The sequence below is a fragment of the Brachypodium distachyon genome, chromosome 2 (genome assembly GCF_000005505.3).
Source record: "Brachypodium distachyon strain Bd21 chromosome 2, Brachypodium_distachyon_v3.0, whole genome shotgun sequence".
In the NCBI taxonomy this organism is placed as follows: domain Eukaryota; kingdom Viridiplantae; phylum Streptophyta; class Magnoliopsida; order Poales; family Poaceae; genus Brachypodium; species Brachypodium distachyon.
Genome location: NC_016132.3, coordinates 40,210,465 through 40,230,439, shown reverse-complemented (window position 1 = coordinate 40,230,439; position 19,975 = coordinate 40,210,465). Strand labels below are relative to the sequence as shown.

The 19,975-nt window shown below is 43.5% G+C and overlaps 1 protein-coding gene across 2 annotated transcripts; it reads right to left on the bottom strand.

Moving 5' to 3' along the window:
• Positions 1-7,224: 7,224 nt before the first annotated feature.
• Positions 7,225-17,755, bottom strand: LOC100845188 (condensin complex subunit 2). Of its 2 annotated transcripts, none has more exons than XM_024460091.1 (13): positions 17,357-17,755; positions 17,153-17,254; positions 16,923-17,040; positions 16,293-16,363; positions 16,152-16,212; positions 15,857-16,057; positions 15,487-15,770; positions 15,099-15,263; positions 14,775-15,023; positions 14,666-14,696; positions 13,831-13,970; positions 9,045-9,155; positions 7,225-7,718 (listed from the first exon to the last, which is right to left on the bottom strand). In XM_024460091.1, exons 1-13 carry the CDS (start codon positions 17,654-17,656, stop codon positions 7,506-7,508), a joined length of 2,046 nt encoding a protein of 681 aa, XP_024315859.1. In that variant the 5' UTR covers positions 17,657-17,755; the 3' UTR covers positions 7,225-7,505. The 2 variants fall into 2 exon arrangements, with proteins under 2 accessions (XP_024315859.1, XP_003569162.1); XM_003569114.4 differs by having other exon boundaries at positions 14,775-15,031; positions 15,110-15,263; positions 17,357-17,752.
• Positions 17,756-19,975: the final 2,220 nt, after the last annotated feature.

Sequence of the window (19,975 nt, the reverse complement as noted above, 5' to 3'; positions counted from 1 at the left end):
GAAGGGAAAAGGATTCGTCTTGGCAGTCTTTGGCTGTCTGGGATCTTGTTTGCCGACCTAAATGCCAAGGTGGTTTGGGTGTGATCAATTTACAAAGGCAAAACACTGGACCATTGTTGAAATAGTTAATAAGTTCTATAACAAGAGTCCGGTGCCTTGGGTTCAGCTTATTTGGTCCTCCTATTACCATGGTGTTGTGCCACATGCCACTCAGCTTTGTGGGTCTTTTTGGTGGAAGGATCTGATGAAGCTCGCTGATGAATTGCTCCCCCTCTCGATGATCACGGTTAGGAATAGTTCTACGTCCCTTTTCTGGTCAGATAATTGGCGCCCTCTGGTGCTGAAAGATGAATGGCCTCACCTGTTCTCCTTTGCTAAGGACTGTTGGATTTCGGTGGCGGAGGTGTTTGAGTCTCCTGGTCTACAAAATCTTTTCCACCTCCCTTTGTCACCGGCTGCTTTTGAGGAATTTGGGAAGCTTCAAATTCTCCTCTCGCAGTCCCATCTTTCCACGGAGGATGATCAATGGGGTCTTACGTGGGGTGCCCAGTATTCTTCTGTGAAGTTCTATGCCCTTGGTTTTCAGCACTTGCACCCTGGGGCGATATATTATTGGTTATGGTCTTGTTGCTGCACGCCGCGTGTGAAGGTGTTTGGGTGGCTTCTTCTTGTGGATCGTCTTAACACCCGTGATATGATGAAACGGCGGCACTGGCACGTAGGTGATGGTGAGGAGCATTGCGTTCTTTGCCCTACTCACCAGCTGGAGGATTGGAAGCACTTCTTTTTTTTCGGTTGTAATTTCATTGCTCGTATCTGGAAGTTCCTGCAAGTTGATTGGGATGATGGTCCATCGGTGGATGTGATTGTGTGTCGGGCTGCTTCCTCTTTTGGCAATCCTTTCTTTCTGGAAGTGGTGCTGGTGGCTTGTTGGCACATTTCGAAGTTGCAGAATGGGCTGATTTTTAACCATGTTAGGCCTACCTTTGGTGTGTGGAGCGCTGCTTTCACTCGTGATATGTCGCTTCTTGTTTATAGGATTCGATCTGTCCATGTTAATAGTCTTCTCTCTTGGTTAGACTCTACCTTGTACAGTAGGTAAGTTTTTTCTTTTTTCTTTTCCTTGTACAGCTCCTTTGTATCTTTATTGGCTTTAATAAAATCACTGTAGGGGTTTCCCCTACAGTTTCCAGTCAAAAAAAAAAGTGTCTAACAAATGAACGATGAAGCCAGAGGGTCATACAACAAAATAGAAGCCTCCCCGTGGTTGATTTTGTTGAGAATAATATATGATCAATTAGTGTAATTATTAGTAGGCAGTTACTGTAACCGTTCATCATCAATCAATGGAATAGACACAAAGATTCATTCTCATTTTCATTTCACAACACGTTATCAGCCACGTTTGCTCTACAATCAAAGGTTAGAAACATGGCAATCAATGATCTGCCTCTAGTTTTTCTTGCCATTCTAGAGTTCTTGGGCCACCACGGTGCACGCAGGGGAACTTACCGCCGCCGGCGGGCATCTCGCCGCCGGCCCCGCACGGGTGGCCCGCCACGCCACGGTGACCGCCGGACTACCGCCGCGGAGACCCACACCGAACCACTTGCGCCAGCCCCGTCCGTTGCAATGCCGGCCTCGACGGAGTACATTCCTTCAATGGAATGGTTGCTCGCCGGACCGGCACCGCCGATGATCGGTGAAGATGATGACTTCGTCATCGCCCTCGCACCTCCGCCACGGCCGCTATTCTGCCCTGTCCATGGGTATGGTCCCTGTCCGGCACGGGACGGCATGGCGCCATCCCTGCCATCGCCGATGCCGCCCGCGCAACCGGCCATGGACGCCCTCCCGCCGGTCGCCGAAGACGCGGCCCCGGCCGCCCCCGGCACGCCATCGCCCGTGGAGGCTCCGGCGCCGGCCAACGAAGACTCCGGGGAAGTGCTCGACGAAGTTCACCCGAAGGACCGACGCCTCCTCCATAAATTCGCGGCCGCCATGGCCAAGAACCGCGGCAGCCCGGCCTCCGGTGGATGGTCCCCGACGGCCTTGGGCTTCTCCTCCCTCAACGAGGGGGAGCCCTCTTCCTTCTAACTGCCGGCGAGTGGCAGGCGGGCGTGCGGACGCCCCGGACGCGGACGACTATGGAGATCACGGCGGCGGCGGCAGGATTTTGGGGAGACAATGGCGGCGGCGGCGCTGGGGCGGGATAACCCTAACCCTAACCGCCCGCCCCACCCCCCTTTGTAAACGCGCCCCTCTCGGCCCAACTTTGGCCGCGAAAGGCCGCCGCGGCCCAAGCCCATGCCCGTTTCCCCACTGCGCACGCGCCCTCCCCACTGGCTAAGGCCATTTTGTAGAAAAGTCCAGAAGTTTCGGCTATTTGCGATTTGGTCCATGTATCTATCTAATTAGTTGTATTTTACATACCTATAGGTCCCTGCACTTATGTTTATTTAGATTCCAGTGGTTTTTAGGATATATTCCTACTAAAGACATATTCCTATGTAAATGTCAATGTAAATATTGTCGTGTTCAATGTGTTTGTATAATATACATCCCCTATTACATGTGATATTTACACTTTGCAATCGAGATCTTTATCTTTTGCATTTTTGAGAGTTTTGCTTCAACAATTAAGTCCCAAAAAGGCACCAAAAATGCCTAAAATTTACTTGATTCAAGAAAAATCTCCATTTGTGATAAACAAAATTATCACCATGTGACTACCTCAATTTAATATATGCGAATCACAAGGTACTATAGACTTTCAATAACGGTAAAACGATATAATTGCGTTGAATGTTCCGTGGGAACATACACCTTATTGAAAGCAGCAAATAATTTCGCGTGGTACTGAGAGGTCTACATTGTGTAAAAACGCACAATGACTACCTTCACCGTGCTCTTCCAATATTAAATAACACAAGGTGCTACAGCCTTTCAATAACGGTAAAATGATATAATTCCAGACTTGGCATGATCGCCTTGGTCACCCCGGTATCGGGATGATACGAAAAATTATTAATAATTCTGTTGGTCATAATCTTAATAAAGCAAAATTCCAGAATCTCAGGATTTTGTATGCACAGCATGTGCACAAGGCAAGCTCATTTTAAGACCTTCCTATCTTAAAATACAAACGGAACCACTACAGTTCCTTGAACAAATTCAAGGAGATATTTGTGGTCCTATCCAACCATTTTATGGACCATTTAGATATTTCATGGTATTAATTGACGCATCTACGAGATGGTCTAATATGTGTCTACTTTCCACATGTAACCATGCATTCGCAAAGATAATGAGCCAAATAATTAAAATAAAAGCTCATTATCCAGAGCATCGAATTAAAACAATTCGAATGGACAATGCCGCTGAATTTTCCTCACGCGCCTTCAATGATTATTGCATGGCATTAGGGATCGAAGTTCAGCACTCAGTCCCATACGTCCACACAGAAAATGATTTGGCTAAATCTTTTATTAAGAGAATTAAGTTTATTGCAAGACTTTTATTACAGAATTGTAATCTACCAACAACCTGTTGGGGTCATGCGGTTATACATACCGTTGATTTAATACAATTGCGACCAACTGCATATCACACTACTTCTCCCCTTCAATTAGTACATGTTAATCCACCAAGTATTTCCCATCTGCGAAAATTCGGTTGCGCTACATACGTACCAATCTCACCACCACAACGTACATCAATGGGACCACATACATAATTGGGGATCTATGTGGGGTAAAAATCATCGTCAATTATCAAGTACCTAGAACCTCTCACAGGGGAACTATTCATTGCCCGGTACGCTGATTGTATTTTCAATGAGGACCATTTCCCGGCATTAGGGGGAGATTTAAAGTACCAAAAACAAGAATGCCAGGAAATCAATTGGAATGTCCAAGGCATTTCCGCCTCTGATCCACGTACTCAAGAAACTGAACAGTAAGTTCAGAAAATTATAAATTTGCAACATATTGCAAACAATTTACCAGACGCATTTGTTGATTACAAAGGTGTAACTAAATCCTATAATCCTGCACAGAACATACCAGAAAGAGTGGAGGTACCTATAAAAAACCACTCAACCTCCTGCACCTACCGTTCAAAGGAAGAGGGAGAGAAGTACGACAACTAAAAAGGACCTAACTTCCAGCAAGCAACAAAAGGAACAAACAAAGGAGCCGCGGCAAAGAAAATAGAAGAATAAACCTTCTGAACCTCCTTGAACAACAACAACAAATGTGAGTCAACATTTGATTGACCGAGATCAATTGGGTAATATACACCTTATGGATAACCAACATCCACAACCCAGCTCAATAGTGCACTCAATTACTGATGCTGGTACATCGGAAAACCTAGACTTAACCGCAACGGGAAATCGCGAACAGTCACCAAAGGTAAATGAAATTTCCACAAATTATTTAGATACTGGAGAAACATATAATAGAAAGACTACATTCGTCGACACATATTTCTCAACTAAGATTGCAGACAACCTTCTAAATGATCATGATCCAAAGACCATATCTGAGTGTGAAAAACGCTCCGACTGGCCTAAATGGAAGGATGCAATTCAAACAGAAATAGCCTCGCTCAATAAAAGAAAGGTATTTACAGAAGTAATACCTACACCTCCAAATGTTTTCCCAGTGGGATTCAAATGGGTTTTTGTCCAGAAAAGGAACGAAAACAATGAGGTGGTCAGATACAAAACAAGGCTAGTAGCACAAGGGTTTACGCAGAGACCCGGCATTGATTTCAATGAAACATACTCTCCGGTTATGAGTGGAATTACTTTTCGATATTTAATCTCATTGTCCGTTCAAAATTGTCTACCTATGCAGTTGATGGACGTCGTGACTGCATATCTTTATGGGTCATTAGATTCAGATATTTACATGAAGGTTTCCGATGGAATCCAAATTCCAAATATTAATGCAAGACGCAACATGTACTGTGTAAAGTTGAATAAACCTTTATACGGTCTAAAACAGTCGGGTAGAATGTGGTACAACTGACTAAGTGAGTTTCTCATTAAAAGGGGTTACTCTAACAATGATGACTGCCCATGTGTATTTATTAAGAAATCCAAAACAGGATTTTGCATTATCTCTGTATATGTTGATGATTTAAACATCATTGGCAACAAACAGGATATTGATGAGGCTCGTAATCATCTAATGACGGAATTTGAAATGAAAGATTTGGGTAAAACCAAGTTCTGCTTAGGTTTACAACTTGAGCACCTTCCTTCGGGAATATTGGTTCACCAAGCTACATATATCCAGAAAATCTTGGAGAAATTTAACATGGATAAATCTTATCCATGCAAAACACCTATGGTAGTTCGATCTCTAGACGTAGAGAAAGATCCATTCAAACCAAAAAGTGATGGAGAGGAAATTTTGGGATCTGAATTCCCATATCTTAGTGCCATTGGAGCATTAATGTACTTAGCAAATTGCACCCGGCCAGATATTGCATTTGCAGTAAATTTACTAGCTAAACACAGCGCAGCTCCAACAAAAACGCCATTGGGCAGGAGTCAAGCAAGTTTTTCGCTACCTACAAGGCATTAAAGATCTAGGTCTATATTTTCAAAAGGAAAACCAAGACTCTGAATTAATCGGATACACTGATGCTGGCTATTTATCTGATCCCCACAATGCCAGATCCCAGACCGGTTTCGTGTTCCTACATGGTGGGACGGCCATATCGTGGAAGTCTTCTAAACAGACTCTAGTGGCTACATCCACAAATCATTCGGAAATAATAGCCTTATATGAAGCATCTCGTGAGAGTGTATGGCTGCGAAGAATGATTTACCACATACAACAATCATGTGGTATTGGTTCAATTGAATCACCAACGATTATCTATGAGGATAATTCAGCTTGTGTTACTCAGATGCAATCAGGTTATATAAAGAGCAATATAACTAAACATAATGCACCTAAACTATTCTATCCTCATGAATTACAACAAAATGGGGAGATAAATATCTTGCAAACCAAATCATGTGATAATCTCGCAGATTTGTTTACTAAGTCATTACCCAACTCCACATTTCAGAAATGTGTATATGGGATTGGCATGCGACAACTTAAAAATTTGCAAGCATCAGGGGAAATGTTCACCTGAGTTTAACCTGTTCATAACATCATATTGCACTCTTTTCCTATTATGAGTTTTACTCACTAGTTTCTCATAAAAGATTTTTAATGAGACAATATTAACATAAGATTATATGTCATATTCTCTATTTTCCCCACCGGGATTTTTGTAGATAATATACAAGGCATATTTATTGTCCACATAATTCAATATGAATTATCAAAAGACAATATTCAAAATATGTTATATCATTTTCTCCTTAATTTTTTCCATTGGGTTTTTAAAGGAGTTTTCATAACATATCGATATTATTATTATTTCTTCAATATTTTTCCACAGGGTTTTTGAAGGAAATTACAGATTTCATGATGATTCAAGAATATACAAGTCAAGGAAGCAAATTGATCAAGGGGGAGTGTTGAGAATAATATATGATCAATTAGTTTAATTATTAGTAGGCAGTTACTGTAACCGTTCGTGTCCCAAGTTTTAGAAAAGTTGGGACGCGAAGGCAAAAGTTTGGGACACCTATGCATGTTTTGGTACCCCTTCAACCTGTATATATATCAATTTCAATGGAATAGACATAGATTCATTCTCATTTTCGTTTCACAACAGATTTGTTGACGGGACCGCGCGACGAACGCGCCGTAGCTCCAGCACGCGACGCTGTTCGCACTGTCCAGCAGACGAGCTGTTCGCGCTTGGGTCCCCGCACGAGGCCACGTTGGAGCGTGATGCCTGAGACCTTATTTTTCCATCTATTCCAAGCAGAACAGCAGCGACGCCATTTTTCATCCGATCCTGGCACTAGCATAGCAGGGACACGCCACGAGACTTCACTTGACGACTGATAAAGAAAAGGAAAATCTTTGAAATTCCACAAAACATTGGTGATTAATATCCTCAGACCAAATCATGAGTAAAACTAAGAGTTGTCACACAAACCATTTCTCTCAGATGCCCTTGTTCTGTCCGGTACTAACTTTGCTTGTTCTTTGAGCTCTCGTCCGGTCGGTGAGAAACAATGTACGCCGGCCGGATGAACATCTATGTGAAACAGCTTTCCCAATATGTTGAACAATTGCTACATTTGATAAGGCAGGCACACCCAAGGTGAGTACAGATTTCCTAAAAAAAAGGTTGAGTACAGATTGCCAGCAAACTGGCTACAAAAAATCGTCGATTAACATCCCATCATAATGCTACACAGGCCTCCAACAAAGTACGTTCTGACAAATCTCTATCGATCAGAGTCCAGGGATGACATCAAATACAACCATCATAAGTTAGTTATAATGATACGACAAGGCATCGTTATAAGACATTAAGATAGCACGTACAACAACACAATGAACGACAAAGCCACAGGGTTACTTCACAGGCGCTGAACTCGGAACGTATATGTCGATTTCATCCAACGTTGGACGATCACGCAACGTCAAGCTGTGTTCATTTGCCAAATGCAAGAGGCAAATGAAATAAAGGTGCGGCGATATATCCGTCCTTAGAGCATCTGGGTTACTGCTTGGAAGATCGTGTAGTACCTTCGTCAGGCACAGGGTTCCTTCTGTGTCCTCTCTTTCCTGCCGGAACAATTGCAATCAAGTGCAATATTGTTAAAATAATTTGTACTCAAACCAGAAGAGAGGAGAAAATATTAGTGATGAAAATTGTATAATGTGCATATAAGATCATAATTTTGCAAAGGTTTTCTTCTATATGCACACGTATTATAACATGTAATATAAGTATATAACTGAGTGTGCGATATAACTGTGAATTTTTATTTTATTTTTGATGCATAAGTGTATGGTCTAAGTATCAGATTCATAATCCATTTGTCTATGATGTACATGAATATTTACTCCAGTAGTATTATGCCCCGCACCTATGATGCCTTGACTTTCTTTTTGAAGGTAGTTTACAGCAGTTTTGGTTAATTAGTTTTCAGTTGCGGACTTGCAGTGACCATTTGTGACTTGTAAGCTTTTGCACCTTCACGGTTTTCTTCTACTGATACAAAATGAGACACATTTAGATGCATGTTCGGGAAAAGAAAGGTTAAGCCCTGTGATTGCGATTCCATAATATCAAAAGAAAATACAGGGGAGTTGCTTCTTTGGAATCTCTCATGGTTCGTTGAATCTCCAATGTATTCGTAGTATTTTTTTTTCTTAAAGAAAACTGACCATGGGAAATGAAGTATACATGGCGCTTGAAAGTCAAATCACAGTAAACTCGTTTTCACCGAAGTTCTGACACTTAAAACATTGGACCCCATATAATTTGCAACCACCCACTTGTGGCTTAGTATTAGTCCCTCCGATCCTATAGAATTTAGGATCGGAGGGAGTACTTGTTAAGGAAAGACAGAAGCCAGTAGAAAATGTGATGATACTCCTCTGTTCCTTTTTACTTGTACATGTTAGCATTTGCAGGTTTACTAAAAATACTTGTACTTTTGGAGTCCCAATGCGTAATTAATCTCCTCCATTCACGCACACAGCAAAGCTAATTGGCCATCGAGTAGTACGAGTTGATTAAAACTAAACAGAGATGCATGCATGTAAAGCTAATTGGCCATTTAATAGTACGAAGTGCGCGATTTAAGCAATGAGTAGTGGGAGTAGATGGCTCTATTCATACTTATTTCATCTGCAATTTGTCATATGCAGAAGTATTTAGAAACAGAGGGAGTATTTCAAATATCAAATGTTCCAGTGGAAAATGTAGTCATACAGGAAAAAAGGTTGTAATCATGGCAAGCACTCGTTATCAGTAAAATTGACCAAATTATAAAAATCCTAGTACTGCACAAATACTTCTAAAAGGGGATGACACAACTAATCTATTTAAAAAATGAGAACAATAGACCTAGTATTAGATGGCAGTTTTTAGTCATGTCTTACCAGATGATCGGTCTCAGCAGACATGTGAATGTGATTCCAGAGCACTTCCTTCAAGGCATGAACATCAATTTGTTTTGATATCTTGTCATACTGTATATCAATCTTGTTGACCTTTGATTCAGAAAGGAAATAGGCATCAGCTCAGATGTGCCAAAAGAATAAGCTCAAAAGCAAACAGAAATAGGTCTGCAGTAAAAAAAACTCTGGAACAGCAAACAAGAGTAAAACATCTTGTCAAAAAAAAAACAAGAGTAAAACATATACAACAACGACAAAGGAAATAGACATGTGGTTTTCTTGTCTAGGGGTATTAAATACCACAAACTAAAGTTTACGTACAGGTTAATGTGAACCTTTTGTGCCTTCATCAAAAAGCACGGGATACATGATAACTTCATGTCAGTTCAGCAGACGGTAGATACCTCCGCATGCAATGCTAAAGCTGGACATCGGGCATGCGTTCAACTCTGTCAGTTGGGCACTTACCTTGAAGGTGCTACGATTGAGTGGGGTTTGGGCCAAGGTTCCACGAGTGGATGGTAATTCTCCTCTGTGGCCAATACGATGGTGATGATCAATGGCAAGTCGGGACCTCCGGTTTGGCACCATAAGGGACTGCGTCGAGTAGGTCTCATGTCCACCAATGTTTTTGCTAGTCATCAACACCCCGAATGAGCTCCTTGCCAAGACTACACTTTGCTTTGGCGTTTGGCACTGCACGCCCAGGCGACTAGTGTCTCGCTTTACTACACAAGATGCCGTCATCCCGGCACCCAGATAGGACAGAGTTTCTCACATTCCGCAGCTTTCTTGCTTTCTTCAAGCACGTCAGGGTTGCAAACAATTTTGTCAAATTCTTGGTATCCCCCATCGATTGCTTAGAGGAGGCCCTGGAGGCAGCTTCGACAATACGTGTCATCAGTTGGCACCCTTCACGAGCGAATACTTGGGAATACCCCTGGACAACCATGAGGCCTTCAAATCCCTTCTCAACATTAGGGGTGGGCATAAAAACCGATGAACTGAACACCAAACAGAAACCGAACAAACCGAATTTTCGGCTTTTTCTGTTGATATAGGATAATTCGGTTTCTGATTTTACTAACCGAACTAAGTTTGATCAGTTCTGTTTTTTGTCTCGGTTAACCGAGAAACCGAGATATACGTGTGAGGGAGTTGGCCTTGTTTATTTTACGCCCGCCCACTCGATCAATCGCTTGGACATTCCGCAGCATGTTGCCGATGCTTGTGGGCCTCGTGGCTGAGGTCCTGCGTACGCGTAATCCTCGTGGCTGAGGTGAGCTCGTTGATTTTAATCGCATCCAGTCACGTAACAGAAACTGCAGGTGCGCACAGTCGTGATCTTCATGGCATGTTTTTTATCTGGACGGTTGTTCAGTTGTTCTCGCCTTGTTCCATGCGTCCACGCTTCCATGTGTTCCACACTCTCCCGTGGCCCCGCAAATTCAGTATTTACTGAATACCGACTCGAATTTTTGGTTTTCACTTTTTTGTTGCTATTTTCGGTTACCACTTGTCACTAACCGAAATTACGAAAACACCAAATTTACTAGCCGAAATTTCGGTTTCTACCGAACGCCCACCCCTAGTCAACATGATGAATGTCCATAACAGGTTGGTAAGATTCTTTGGGGCATCCTCTGGATGGGCAGGGCAGACAGACATGTCAACTGGATCAGAGTTTGTTGTCCGGTGAGGCTCGGAGGGCTTGGGTTACCGGATCTTGCTCAGAGCACAACCAGCCTGCCCGTCCGCTGGATTTGGAGTATGCATACTGACCCTACATGCCCCTAGCACACAATGGACATGCAGTTCTTTGAGGTTGAGCTGAGCGTGTTCTTCGCATCCACCAGTATGGTGCTTGGTGACGACATGGCAGGTATCCGCCATGGCAGCCATGGTGCTAGGCCGTTTACAAGATCCAGAAACAGGTTGGTATGTTCGAGACTTCCTATGGACGAGCAGGGCGGACACACAAAGTGGCCATTGGCATGTCAACTGAACCAGAGTCTGCACTCAGAAGTGCCTCAGGGGGCTTGCGATCTCGGGCCTTGTTCGTACCACGACCAGCATGCGTGTCCCCTTGATCTGGAGGATGCATACTGACCCTGCGTGTCCCTGGCATGGCCTGATCATGTAGTTCCCGAGGTTGAGCAGACCGTGTTCCTCGAATCACCATGATGATGCTTGATGACCTCCCTCCTGTTCTAAGGACAGATGGCTTGAGAACAGGGCCATCCAAGATCTGAACAGAGCTGTTCAAGCTCATCCCTCCACGGGCTAGGAAGAAGCGCATCATGCAAGAGGCACTCGCCAATAGCCACTGCATCTCAATTCTCAAAGATCGAGGAGGCTCTCGGCTCTTGGAGGAGCCAGATACATTGGTGTGGCATTGGACAGCTGGCAGCCAGTACTTGTCCTGATCTTGCTATAAGACCCTCTTCCAGGACGCACTCATCTCCAGGTCTTCATTTGGCTAGCTTGCCAAGACCATGGTTGGACAGCGGAAAGGTTGGCAAGGCTCGGGCTGCAGCATGCCCCCCTGTGCCTATTGTGCGACCAGCCAATGCGGACGGTGAACCACCTCCTAGCTTATTGCCCTTTCTCTTGCACCTGTGGCACGAGGTGCTAGCTATCCTGGAACCGATTGACTAGCCTGTCACTTGTTGTTCGAGAGGAGATCGTGGACCGGTGGCAGCTAGCCACCCCCTCCACCCTACCGCGTCACTGAAGGGCACCTCGTCGTTGACATGACATGCTGGATCTCGAAGTAGCGAAACGCTGCCATCTTCGACAATTTTCAGCCCAACATCGCGAGCCTACTTGAGATCCAGGCGAAGGCCCAGTCATAGGCGACTACAGGAGCGGCAGGTCGCGGGTCTCAGGTCGCTGCTCCTGGCATTGTGAAGCAGTTAGCCGTGTGGCATTGTAAATCTTGGGGTGTTGGTCCTGTCTTGGGTTTGTACATAAATCTCTTCTATCAATCTAACAAGACGCAAAGCTTCTGCTTTCTGTCAAAAAAAAAGAGCACAAAGCAATTCATTTTGATTAGGTACTATCTACAACTGATTTTGACACTTTTATGATTGGATTGAACTTTAGCCTGAAATTTCATACTATGGTAGATGCTTGCCGTGTTTGCGCATTCCCTGTCAGTACTAATCTTGTCATAAATTAAGTAGTGATATCTAGAAGAATCTAGTTGGCTGTTAGTAGATGGAGCTAGTTTAGTCAAGAAGTATCCAGGGTATGTAGGAGTCTTACTAGAAGTAAGAGTAGTGGTGTTCAAGTCAATTTTGGAATAGGTCAAGGAGCAGGTTGTAGTAGTTTCTAGAAGAACAGTAACCGACCTAGAAAGCCTATATAAGGATGTATCCCCCTTGTAAGAAAGCGAAGCTTGTGCTGCATTGAGAAGAATATATGTAGCTTCATATCTTGTGTGTTTGTGTGTGAGACACTAACATACCAAAGAGAGAGAGGAAGGTGAGTGTGAAGCACATCTTTTAGGGCCTCTTTGGATCATGGGATTTTTGAAGGAAAAATAGAGGATTCCAATCCTAAGGAATAATTCCTATAGATGCTATTTGGACCATAGGATTTGCACCAAAGAAATTTCATGGGATAGGAAATTTTCCTCCAAATTGTGGAGGAATCCAAGCATGAGGTCTGAGGTCTAACCGCTTTGAAACTTTCCTTTGAAAGTTCCAATGCATCTCCTCTCTATCTCTCTCCTCTCTTACTCCATCTAATCTAAAAAATCCTATATTTTTCATATGGAACATCCAAATACTCTTTTATAACAATTCCTATGTTTTGAATCCCTAGTATTCAAAATGGCATGGCATTCCAATCCTTTGTTTTTCCTATTCCTATGTTTTTGCAATCCTATGATCCAAAGAGGCCCTTAGAAGTTGAGTCTCCCCCTAGCTAGCCACAATTGGTATCAGAACTTTGCTCTTACATTCCCAAATTATTTTAGATCTTTTCAAGCCATTTCAGATCCTGAAGCCCTGAACTAAACTTCCAACTGACTTTTCATGTTTTTATTGCTCTTGATATATTGACCTCTATTTTTAAAAATATAGATAATACACCAAGCACCAAGTCAGACAGCTGACGCTTGACGATTGTAATTGTTTGGTGGAAATCGAGTACCAGATACTCCCTCCGTTTTTCTTTATAGGGCGTATGAATTTTTCTATCTTTTTCCGAAATGTAAGGCACACAACAGTTTCCTGGGAAGAGAAAGATCAGGAGCCCGCCGTTGCAGCTGCATGCGTTAGCGGTTTTCTTCTTCGTTAATGGATGGGGCAGTTAATGCCTTGATGGTGCATGCATGCGCAGGAGGAAAGCAGACAGTTGCTCGCTGTTAAAAGCTCATGTGCTAATGGATGGCAACGAGTCAAAACTGTTGCTGGGTGCGCTAATATTCATTCGTAAAAATATACACCCTACATAAAAAAAACAGAGGGAGTACTGCAAAATGGTACTATCTATCATTTAAGCCTACAATAGCATCGGCTATCCAATTGATGATTTCAGGATAAGATTGGTTTCTTAGATAGCAGAAACTGTGAGAATGATAAGTCCGTTCATTGCATTGTTTATGGATAATCAGGGAAGGGGGTAGGGATGTACACTTATATCAACTGAAACTTTCTTCAGATGCGTTATAGAAAGATAAACAGACAGAAGCACGTGCCGATATAAGTACACAAAATAAATGTCCTGAAAGTAGGGGGGGAGGGGGGGCCAAATGATGCACCTGTCTTGGTTTAGTGATAAGATTTACTGGCTCTTCAATATCACTATCGGCATTCCCTTCATCTGCATGGTCACTGCACAAGTTATCATCATCCCAAGGTCCAGATGGGATAAAGTCATCATCGTTGCCCCTTGAAATGTCTACAAGGAGAGGGTGAGAGATACCATGAGTACCATTGTACCAGAAATTGTAAGAGAAAAGTAACAAAAATCACATCAACAGGAATATTATAGTCAATTGGTACTCGTGAAGCTCATAATGTAGGATGAGAAGTACTGCTAATAGGAGCCTACCTAACATCCAGCCAATGCCCATACTAAATTGTTCTTGCTAGGATTTTGGACATAGGGCAAGAAATGTATAAGGTCAAAGCCAGCAGTTTCAGACAGTACAAAGTAGTACAATAATATACTCCCTCCGTTTGGGTTTATAAGGCTCTTATTGAAATTTGTGCCACACTTTGACCAACAATTATTCAAATTATATTTAGTATATGTATATAAACGTTATACCATTAGAAAGAGTTTTGCAATACGAATTTAACAGTATATCTTTTGTGCCGCAATAATCTCGTATTAGCAGTGCATTTTTTGGTCAAAGTTTGGCATAAAATTCTGAGTGGGCCTTATAAACCCAAACGGAGGGAGTAATATGGTTGACAGCAATGTTTCATGAAAGGAACAACAGGTTCGACTTGTAAAGATCTCATAGACCAAAAGGAACTAGAGGAAAGTACAACTGGTTTTAGAACTTCAATATTTATCAAGGACTTCTAGAAAATACTGAAGAAGCAAACTTTGATTAAAATACGTAGCCAGAATGTAGCAAAACTTACCAAGTGGTTTTCTTCTTCTCCGAGCCAGACACTACAAAACAGTCAAGAGTTATTACAACCAAGCGTAGGTCCATATCAAGAAAAAAATTCCATGAAAAGTTAGCCTTACCAAAATATCTGGAAGAAGAAGTAATTTAACAAGGCTTTCAGGTTGGTAATGACAATCCTCTGGAAGTTTATTGCTGCAGCTACCCTTATTTGCAGGCAGCAGCAATGACTTTGGGTTCTTGGGAGGTGCAAACACAGATGCCATCTCAAGTTCCAATGCTTTGGTGAAATCAATATCAGGCTCGTCTTTGCCTCTTTTTTTCTTTGTCTTTTTTGCTACATCCAAATCACCAGATGGAGTTTGGGCAGGCTGCAAATCTAGATGAAGGTAAGCTCAAATGTTAAATTAGAAAACCTGGAATAGAACAAAGATAGGACTAACTACCTGACTTGTACCTTTAGCTTTTTGATACTTCCAATGCTCGGGTCCTGCCCAAGCATTTGTCTTTGAAGAAAAGCCAATGCCAAGTGACAACAAATCTGTAAATTTCTCGAGCCTTTCATCTAGACAAGGACCATCAGGACCCTGGAAAGTGTACTCATCGTTTCCCTGCATACGGATAGACAGTCAAGACAAATAGCAACACAGAAAATGCTTGGAGTACAAGCTACAAAATAAAATATTATAATCTATGATTAATCGCTCTCTCACATATCTTGAAATACATGGATAAACTACATAATACACAACATATTATCCCCTCATGAAGGTAGCAATTTTTTGAAGAGCCATGTCTAAATTTGTCTAGTTAAATTGCAAGAGGTATGTGTACCTCTTTGTAGCTTGTTGAGTTGAAATTCAGTGGGTCGCACTTTTCATCACATGCACTCTCATGATCATCACAACCACCAAAATCCCAAGTTCCAGAATCAGGTATGTCATCATTATCAGTGTTATTACTGTCAACAACCTGATCTTCCATCACTGGCATTTGCCCCAAAGATGCATCATGTGATGGCCTTTGATTCTCTTCATCAAACTGAGCTACAATATCCCTCAATGTAGGAGAGATATCGTTGCATAGAGGCATGTGAAGTGTCATTTGCTCAATTTGTTCTGTCCAAGAGAAATAACTTACTGAAAACCCACTGGAAGCAACATGCAAAGAGCGTACACAGAAGAAAGCAACAAACTGGCATTACCTTTAGCAAATGAAAGATCAATCGCATCAGCCTTTTCAGCTTGCATATCAGATAAGACGAGTTTATCTGGAGCTTCGAATGAATCAAAAAGCACACAGCAACTGCCATATACTCCAAGGTTATACAATAAGAGACCCTTCGCTCCACCTTCATCAAACTGAGCAGTGGTTTGATGATATAGAGGATCGACCGTGAAGGCAACTGGAATTTCAAATTAAATAGTCTTATACTTTTGGACCCATGATAGAATAAATAAATCTCATAGCAGCACAAAGAAGAAAAGCTTGGAACATACCATCAAACTTCTTCACATTAAGAGTCTCAAACGAGGACTCCAATGTCGAAGCAGGTGAAATCTGCAAAAACGACACAGCATTAGAAAAATGACGAAATAAGTTAAATTCAAGAAGTCGGAAATCAGCTCAAAGAAATGTACCCTCCTATCGACGTCCTTTTTGTTGATGCCTTCTTCTTGTGCAGGCTCTGAATCACCACCTTCCCCCAGACCTTCAATGACAAGACATTGTAACATATCTTTTATGTGCTAAGGTGAAATTGTGAACACAGCAGTAACTATATAACAAAAGCAAAAAACAGATAAGTAAATCCCAAAATTTGTCATACAAAATAAAAGATACAAGCAGACGTATCAAATTTAATGCCCTTCTCAGAAGGTAGATACCTCAAGCGAGGTGCACATTCCGTTTAAGCTGTGTAATATGATAATGGAACACAGAGCAAGCTCCCAGAGAAATCGTAACGCAACACTGAGTAATTTACTTAAGAAAAAAAACGAGCTGAAGTCAACCTGGCATGGTGCAGTTTTTTAATTAAAAAATTGTAAAAAAAAATCCTTTATACCAATTTACAATTTAGACCATGACCTTTTCAGTAGAGCGCAAAGTCTCTTATGTATAACAACTTACTTTTGAGTTCAGCTTAAGTTTGGAGGTTTCCAGCATAACAAGAATATCTTCACTTAATACCGACTCTCTTAAAAAGACAAATTACACTAAAAAATCAGCACAACATTGGGATATTAGCAACAGTAGTGGTGCATACTTACCAGCCTCTTCCCCCCTTACAGCGCGGTTGATCCCACCGAGCACCTTGTAAGCCTCAGAGTGCACAGAATCCACACGCAGGGAGTATATCTTCACGCCGGCCTCCAGCGTGCAGCTAGCCTGGTCCCCAGACCATAATTGCCCCCCAGTCAAATTTATAAGAAAGAAAGATCCACAAATTTCTTCCGAATTGACCAAAGGCTCGAAATGGAAAATCTTAGCACGGGCTCACTTTCTGGAAGTTGGTCTCGTCGTCCATCTCCTCCCCAGCCTGGATGATCTCGCTGAGGTGGTCGATGAGGCCCAGCTCCCACGTATTCTTCTGGTTGATTTTCTGATCAAATTTCCGGGAAGAGGAAAAAAAAAGACGAACTTAGTAAGAGTCACAGAGCGGTCTAGGGTTTTTACGGTGGGGAATACAAGCTGAGGCGTGTACGTTCTCCGATGCGAGCTTGATGCAGTTATGGAATAGGTCCATAACCTCGTCCCGGTTGAGGAGGTTAGGGTGCGGGGTCTTGGGCGCGAGCGAGGCGGCGAGAGAGCGTCGGCGGACGGAGGCCGCCCGGGCCGCGGCGCGTGCGCGGGCGCGCTCGAGCTGGTCGTCGTTGGAGCCGAGCGGGAAAGCGGGCGGTGGCGACTGCAGCAGCAACCGCGAACCGGCCGCCATCCCACGAGCGGGTGGAGGGGTCGGTGCCGGCGGGGGGCCGGCGGTGGAGGCGTCCTCGGTTGGCGGCATCTCGGGGCGTGGACGGCAGAGTAGGAATGGGGGTCGGATTTTGGGGGCTTTCGGGGGATTCAGCGTCGTGTGGGAACTGGGAAGTTTTGAGGTCTGGTCTCTGTGCCGTTCAGCCTCCCTCCCGGGTGTGAATTTTCAAATTTTCGGGGCGGAAATACTCCACCTACGATGAAATTCGTACAATATGATTACCATGGTTTCTCTTTCAGTGCATAAATCAGATGGTAACAGAGGCCAAGCCCAAGCCCATAGTCCTGTTTCATGATATGTGTAGGGCTTATTCGGTTGGTAGGCAAAGCATAAGAATGGAAAAATCATAGAAATAGGATAGGAAAGCATATGCCAAACAGAGAATTGAAAAACAGAAAAATCCAAAAATACGGTCTAAGTGGATGTTAAGATTCATGTGTTTGAAAAGACAACAAAGGAAATTTTCCTCTAATTTTTCGATGGTGCATTCCTATGAATCAAATGCATGAACAATACCACCAAAGGAAAAAAATCCTATTCCTATATTTTTCCTGTGAAACGAATAGGCCTGTAGAAGCCACCAGAGAGGAACGGGGAGGAGTAAAGTGTAGGCACAGTCCTTAAACTCAAGAAACATGTGCGTATTGGTCCTCGAACTCATGATTGGTGCATGTTTCGGAACTAACATACTATAAGTGATTAATATACGGTAATTTATGTGTTTATACAATATGTATACACACCGAAAGGGTATCTTCTAGTCTGAATTTTACAATCCAATGGTTGAGAACTATCATTTTCTCTTTTCCCTCTCTCCCTCTGACGGGCGGGGCCTGCCTATCAGGATCGTCTTCCACCTCCAGATGCGTCGTCGCCTCCATCCCCTCCACTTCCCGTGTTCTCTTTTCCTCTCCTCCCCCTCCCCTCTACCTTTGCCTTTCCATTCTTAACAATGGTTGTATAGCCCCAGTGCCCTTCCAATCTCTTCTTGCACGATAGGTGTGCCTCCTCACATCCCGTCCTCTATCTTGCTTAATTCCTATCCTCTGGGATTATGCGTGACTTGTGGGAGATTTAGATTTGTGGCCTACCCCTATTCCTTCGCCTTAGCGGTGGTGCTGCTCACAATGTATCTTCAGGATAAGAGGTGGGACCTCTTATACCGCTAATTCCAGAGTCCTGGTCTGTATGCAGATAAGATTCCAAGTTTAAACATGCCGTGGTGGTGTCACGGCAGATGCCATGGGATGGTTTGAGATGAGGTCGATGGACGATGGAGGATCCGGAGGAGGGATGGCGCAGTGAAACCATGCACAAAAGTAAAGAACACACGGTGTTTATCCAGGTTCGGAGCCCTCTAGTCGAGGTAAAGCTCCTACTCCTGCCTTGGTTTTGTATTACTCGAAGTACACAAGAGCTACAATGGTGCTCCTTGAGCTTTCTCGAGAGGAGGAAGAAGAAGAGGAACTAGCTAGGTGTAGAATCTTGGAACCCCTCTCCCTGCCAGGTGAGGAAGCTCACCTCTGTAGCCATGCTTTCAGGCCCGCCGGGTACTGCCCATGGTCCTCTTTGGATTGTCCGGGAGGGGACAATGCAGCTTTGTACTTTAATTACAGTGACGCGGCGCGCACTGTAGCCATGCTCCGGCTTCGTCATCGTCCTTCTACGGCACGTCACTGTGCAGCCGTCCGGCATGGCGACGTGAGCGCCGACTGCTTTTCCGTCATTAAAGGGGCACGACTTTACTTTTGGCCGGAGGACCGGGATATGACCGTTGGCATATCCGGCTCCAGCCGAGATAGGACAACTCCCGTTTGCCCTGCAAACACATAAGACAAAGTAATGATGTCAACATACTTTTGGTATGCCGGCCAGTCAGAAGTCGGCTTACGAGTGCGGGCCTATTTTCATATGCCGGCCCAGCCTCTGCCAACTCGGCAGTTGTGTGTCGTCATGACCCTATCCGGGGTCACTCCCCCGACACAAGTCCCCGAAGCTGTTGCGGTGTGGCAGGAATTGATGTCGGGCCACGACAGTTTCTCAAACCCTTTGCCTTATGCCGGTAAAGCTTCGATCTCTCTCTTAACCAGAGTTTGCAACTGCCGACACTCACGAGTCGGCGAGGAATTTCTAACTCGGACTGAGGCTTTCTTGCCAATCTCGAGCTACACGAAAATTTATGAGTTCGCCGGTGACGTGGGTATGACTAACCACGTACTTGAGTCGAGTATGCCCGTTACGGTCCAGCTGGGGGCCCACAAGAAAGCCTACTACGACTTCAAGAGTCTCCATGCCAAATCTTGCGATTCAAGATAGGAAAGATTAATTATAGTATATCTCTTCATTGTA